This window comes from Jaculus jaculus, chromosome X, assembly GCF_020740685.1.
Source record: "Jaculus jaculus isolate mJacJac1 chromosome X, mJacJac1.mat.Y.cur, whole genome shotgun sequence".
Taxonomy (NCBI): domain Eukaryota; kingdom Metazoa; phylum Chordata; class Mammalia; order Rodentia; family Dipodidae; genus Jaculus; species Jaculus jaculus.
The window spans coordinates 94,109,707-94,116,356 of NC_059125.1; the positions used below are offsets into that span (position 1 = coordinate 94,109,707).

The window sequence follows — 6,650 nt, forward strand, 5'->3', positions numbered from 1 at the left end:
AAGTGAAACTGGGGAATGGGCAAAGTGAGCTTGGAAGTCCATAGCCCTTTGGAAGATTTTCATCCCTGGCCCAGAATTCTAGCAGCAATGTATATGATATAAGAATGGGGATTATGAGATGGTTTATTTTAAGGACCAACATTTTCCCAGGGAATATTTTTACATCAAGAATAAGGGTAGAAAATCTTATTTCCTTCAGGATTTCTCCCCAGGAAAAGAACACCTAAAAGTATGAAACTGATGAAGATATTAGGTTACCCTAGCAGGATGAAAGAGAGGGGTAGACTATAACAAGTAATCTGATTCTGCCCTAGCTATGAAGATTAATGTCAATGTCAACTCAGCTGCTGGTCTCCTAGATCAGTTCTATGAGAAACAGCGACTCCTCATCATCTCAGCTCCTGATCCCTCCAACCGATATTATAAAATGCAGATCTCTATGCTGCAGGTGAGACCCTGTCCTCCATGGGAGCTTAGCAAACCCCTACTTTTTGAATCACAAACCAAACTTCTTCTAAATTTTTCGATTAGTGTTATCGTTAGACACATTTATGACATTATTAAAATGATGATTTTGTTGAAAAGTCAAAAGGCTACTGGAATGTCAGATGTGTGTTGTAGGGGGCTGGGTGAAGGGTGAGAAGAGAGTGTGTTGAGGTTTATAAAATAGCTATGATTCAATGTAAATGATAGGAATAAATTATATATGTGTTTTTAGGAATTTCACTTGTATGATAAGTACTGTGTATATACCCAAGATAGATCTACATGCTTTATGCACACAGCTCTCATACCAACCCTTATGAGGTTGATAATTATATCTCTGAATAGGTAAGGAAACTGAGACATGGAGAGTTTAACTGACTTTTCGAAGACAACTACCTAGTATGTGGTAGAGCTGGTATTGAGCCCTGTCTATCTGGCTACAGGATATGTGCTGTCAACCACCGATAGTAGGAAAAGTGCTATGATATCTTGAAGTAAAACGAATAAGTTTTATGGTGATTTTAACCAGTGGGGCGGGGAGAGAAATGTATAACAGAATAGGTATAACCACAGGAACTTATGAAAAGAACAGTCTGGGTGACTAAAAAGAGTCAGGATGTACTTCTAGGACTGATGGTGTCACCTCTAGGCATGCCACAAAGGGCTGCATACTCAGGAAAAAGAAGCAGGTATTTAGAGCATTTCTAAAGCTTGAATCACAGAAGTTGCCAAGTCAATATCAGAAGTCCAAGATGTCAGCAGTCTGACCCAAAGAATGAACTCAGGGATCTGGACCAGAAAGGGACCTGTTCTTCCAGAGATCCAGAAGGCAGACAAGGGCAACAGCTTAGTTTAACAGGAAACAAGGAAAAGGACAAGAACTTGCCAGTGAGGAAAACGACTGAAGATGAAGACTAGAGGAGAGGTAAAAAAATTGAACAGGAGCGTTTTACCAAGAAGTGTTTAATGTCTATTTGAACCTCAACCTAGTCAGGTTTCAGGGTATACACCTGTAACCCAAGTACTTGGGAGGCTGAGGCTGAAGTCAGCCAGGCTACATAGCCAGATCCTATCTCGAAATAAATAAAACTAAATAAATAAGCAGACAAACCTTGCCTGGATAGCTGACTAATAGGTCCTGCAGGACAAGGTAGGACCAAGAGTCAGAGTGGCTAATGTGCAGAGTATACTGTCTAGTATAAGGAAAGCAATGAAGGGTGATGAAAAGAGCATCTGACACTACTTTGGAGAAAGCCTGGAAACAGAGAAGTCCCAGGGTTGTAGCATGGTGGGAAAGAACACAGTAGCGCAGGTGGTATCAGCATTCAGTTTGAATCTTGGCTCAGTATTTTTGAAGTTAGTATAAAAGTAATGGGTCTCATTGTGGCATTTTCAGATTAGATAGATAGATGATAGATAGAGATATATAGCTGTCATTGCACTTTATTCTTATTTATCTCTCTCCTCTACTGCCTTCTCCTACTTACCCTGCCTTCTTCTTTTCCTTCCTTCCTCCAAATAGTCCCCCCTCTGTTCCCATGTCACATATATTTCATTACTCTCAATCTCCCTTTCCCTTCTATTAAGAACTCTTCCTCCCTCACATGGTCCCTTTTCTACTTACACACTAACAGTGGAGAGAAAGAACATGTGATATTTGTCTTTCTGTTTTTTCTTCACAGCTAAATAATATTCCCTTGTGTATATGTAACACATTTTCATTATCCATTCTTCAGTTTATGAACATCTAGACTGATTCCATTTCCTAGCTATTATGGAAACAGCAGATAAACGTGGATGTCCAAGCATCTATGTAGTGGGAGATAAAGGCAAAGCTTTTGATACATGTACAGAAGTGGTACAGCTGGGTCACATGGTACTTCTATTTTTAGTTTTTTGATCAGCCTCCACACTGATTTCCATAGTGGCTGCACTACTTTACCCTCCCACCAATAGTAAATAATAGTTCTTCTTTCTCCACATCAATGCCAGCATTTGTTATCATTTGTTTTCTTGATGGTAGCCATTCCCACTAGGTGAGATGGAATCTCAAAACAGTATTAATTTTTATTTCCCTGATGGCTATTTTCCCTTTGTATTTCTTCCTTTGAGAACTATCTGTTGAGTTCATTATTGGCTCAGTATCTTATTGACATGCCAAATTGAGCAAGTTATGTTCTCCCCACAGAATAAGAGCAATATTCTACCAAATTTGTTAGAGGTGTTAGAAGGATTGGAATATTTCAACAAAGCATTAAGTATGTGTAAACAAGAAACAACACTTATTTTAATATCACAATAGCCATCCATTAAAAGTTTGTGTTGTTTAAAATCTATTCAGTTAAACAATGATTATGTTTCTGTAAGTTAGGAATTCTGTTTCTCTTTTGTAGTCCACACTGTGCAACTGGTTTTATATACTTCTGTAGAATGAAGGGAGCACTTTTGTGGCAAGTGTGCTGAGAGTGCCAGAGAGGGAAATTTGTGCAAATCTCACAGTGTATGATCAGCTGACTGTGTGATCATTGCAGAAGCCCTCTATTTCCCACATTGCCTTATGTGGTTCCAAGTGAAATCAGCCAGGCAGCCTTAGGTTTGAACACAAAAGTTCATTCCATTAAATGTTCTCTCCCCCCTCTAAGCAATCTACCTGTGGACTGGACCTGCGGCATGTGACCATCATTGAACTGGTGGGACAGCCACCTCAGGAGGTGGGGCGCATCCGGGAACAACAGCTGTCACCCAGTATCATCGAGGAACTCAGGTGCAGGCTGGGAAGCTGCAGGGAAAGGGTGGGCAGCAAGCTGATGCAGGACAGTGGCAACCAGGAGTTGGGACAAGACCAGCAGATATTACTCACTTGGGGATACTTCTTGTAATTGAACTCTTATGACTATATTAGATTAGAAGAGAGATTTTTACCTCTAGCAAGACATGAGGAATCAATGAGGTCTTCAAATACACAGAACTCATTCACACCACAAGCCACCTCCTTGTCATTTCATAAATGCTTCTTGAGTAACCTTGAAGCATAGCCAGGGATGAGATAGATTCAAAGAACTCTACTCCCTAAGATAAATCTCAGATCCTGTTGCCTTATGGCAATATCTGTCTAACTTTGTCTCCAAAGGAGCAAAAGTCATCTTTAGGCTTTGAAATTTGAATCATATCTACCTGTCTCCTTGAGGGAAGAAAGGTTATAGATGACAGGTGGAAGAAGTTGTCTTTTCTGATTATCCATTATCAATCAGCCTTCCAATGCCTCTACATACAAACAGGGCCAATACATCAATCAATGGTTTCTATTATATAAATATTATCTGCCTCCAAGACTTAATCTTTGTGGGAACAGAAAGATTTAATTCCACTTAAAGAGACTAGGGAGCACTCAGGAAGGAGACAACTGACTAATAGCAACAAATACAAGAGTTAATCAAGCGGTGTTTGTTAACCGCAGGGATACAATGTATGATATGCATACAAGGCCTAGTGTATGATAGATGCCCCTTCGAGTTATTCCATGCAGCCTACATGCTGATGTGTAGTAGCCCTACTATAAGAGCCTACCATCTAGGCACAGCCCAGAAATAATATGCTGCCTCAGCTAGATAAAGGACAGCTGAGCAGAGCTAGATATGTAGGGGAAGCAAGACTAGGGTATTAGCAGAAAAGGGGGGCTTGTAATGGAGAGTGGAAGGGATAGGGACTCAGGAAGGGGTGGAGCTAAGAAAGGTTAGAGGGTAGTATAGCATTGTGGGACAAATGTACAAAGTCTCATACCTTCCTGGCTGCTCTCTCTAGGCAATTTCAGCACCTCACTCGCTCCTATTTCAACATGGTGTTGATTGACAAGCAAGGTATTGACCGGGAACGCTACATGGAACCTGTCACTCCTGAGGAAATCTTCACATTCATTGATGACTACCTGTTGAGCAACCAAGAGCTGACACGGCGCCAGGAGCAAAGGGATGTGTGCGAATGAACTTGAGACAGGGAGTGTTTGAGGTCAAGGAAAAAGCTGCCCTAGTTAGCCAAACTTAGGCCTAATGAAAAGAGGAAATGGTTTTCCATGGTGCTCGGGACAAAACTCTGCGGTGGGCGAGGTTTGCCAAACTTGTGATATTTCTAGGCACCATTTTAAGGCTAATAGTTTCCCCAAGGATGTGTCTACTTCAGGTAGCACTGGAGGAGCAAGAGAACCCAGGTATGGGCTGAGACAGGTCCTGGGCAGTAGGTTGTGGTTAGAAGGTCTTCTTTTCCCAACTGGGGCCTCTCCCTAGCTCTGAAGTCTTTCAGATAAGTAAATCCTAAATCCACTCACTGGCTGTGTTGTAAATGTTTCCTCTACCTTGAGGCGACAGCAGAGGGCAGCATCACAACAGACAACCAAGATACTTTCTTAGTTATTTGTATTAGAGAGAGAGGAGGGACAGGAGCCTACAGAACATTCTTGATGGTATTTGTCTAGGACATTGGGCTAAAGACATTGTTTGAACTATTGTTTCATCAAGAGCTAGAAGAGCATTGCATTGGGAGTGAGGCTTTAGGAAAAAAAAAAAAAAGCTCCAGTTGCAGCAGAATGCTTTCTCTTGACCACTGCAGCTGGCTCATGAACAAGAATTTCTGCCTAGTGAGACCCCCCCCCAGTACCCTGGCAGGTTGTCCCTTCACTAAAAGAGTCCTCAACCTGAGCTAGATTACCTCAAGAGTACCACTGACGGTAGCAGGGAAAAAAACAGCTTCATGTATTCAGTTCCTTAGACACACACTTTTAAGAGATGAACGCAGCGGAGGTGGGAGCCACGGGAACAAAAGCTCTATCTTAAGAGCTGGGCCTAAAATTAAACTTGAGAATGGACTTTTGGGAAATGGAACCACACACAGATCCCTGCTCTCTTTCTTACCTTTCTTTATTTCTTCCTTCCTTCCTTCTTTCCTCCCTCCCTTCCTTCCTTGCTAAGGACTAAAATAAGGACCTAGAATATACCAAGCACTATTACTGAACTTCTCTTCCAGCTGTAGTCCCCTGCTGTGACTTCTTTACCACTTCGCATTGTACCAGTGTTTCAAAGAAAATATTCTTCCCAGGCTGCCAAGATTCCATCATACAGTGATGAAACCCATAGTACCAGTGAAGACTCTGTAGCCACTCCTTCAGCTTTACCCAGGGTATCACCTATGTGAAGACTAGAGGGGACAGAAAGCAGGCTGGGAGAATGTAGCTAATAATAAATACACTATTAATTGGCTTAGAAGTTTTCACAAGAGTTCTTTAAGGTAGGTTCTGTTATTAGCTCCCATTTACTGGTGAAGGAACTGAAACTTGGAGACATTAGGCAATCTGCCTAAGATCAGACAGCTAATAAGTGGCACAGTCAGGTTTAATCACTAGCTTCCAGTCTTTGGAGTTAATCGTCTTAAATGTTACATGACCTAACCTCTACTTTTTTCTTTACTTCCCATTTAAATACATTTGAACATTCTAAGGAGAAAGGTTCCATGTTTTATAATCCTATCGAGACATAATACAGTGGTCCTAGGAGAAAAGAGGAAAATAGAAAGCTCTCAACCCAGGAAAATTTGCTCTTTAAAGCACAGTAATGGGATATAAATTATAGGCCCACAACGTATAGAGACAGCCTTGAATTAGAAAGCTATTTTCACCGGGGTTTTAGTGGAAATCTCAGTTTTAAAATGCAAAAATGAAATGTTCGGCAGTTGCTGGGTGGGATGGGACATGAATGAAATGATCAGACTGGTAGGAAAAGGATATCTTTTCCATCTTCTGTCCAGGGAATTACAAGACATTTGAAAGGCCAAAAGCAAGTTATCAGCAGAAGACAAGATACAATGAGTTCACATGGGAATTTTTTTGCTAGATAAGGTTTGTGGTTCCAAAGGCACAGCTTCCACAGTAAGAAAGATAAATACCCTCCTTTTGTTTATCATTAACACTTCAAGTGGCAAGGACGGACCTGGTAACAGGCCAGTAGGCCAAAAGATAAGACGGGAGCCCCTACCACATGAACAGAGTTTGCTCCTGGACCACTTTCCAACCTTTTGAAATTGCAGCATGACAAGGTCATCTCTAAATGTAAGGAGCCATATTCATAGCTATCCTGGGATGCATGAGGCCAAGTGGGCCACAGGATAAAACTTCTAAT

General features: G+C 41.4%; 1 protein-coding gene across 1 annotated transcript in view; it reads left to right on the plus strand.

The window, feature by feature from the left end:
- Srpx2 (sushi repeat containing protein X-linked 2) overlaps positions 1-4,806 on the plus strand; it is a 28,625-nt gene extending 23,819 nt beyond the window's left edge. The window contains exons 9-11 of the mRNA XM_004668795.3: positions 315-448; positions 3,129-3,250; positions 4,288-4,806. Of these exons, the coding sequence (XP_004668852.1) occupies positions 315-448; positions 3,129-3,250; positions 4,288-4,468 (437 nt within the window). The 3' untranslated portion in view covers positions 4,469-4,806. The remainder of the gene's footprint in view (positions 1-314; positions 449-3,128; positions 3,251-4,287) is intronic.
- Positions 4,807-6,650: the final 1,844 nt, after the last annotated feature.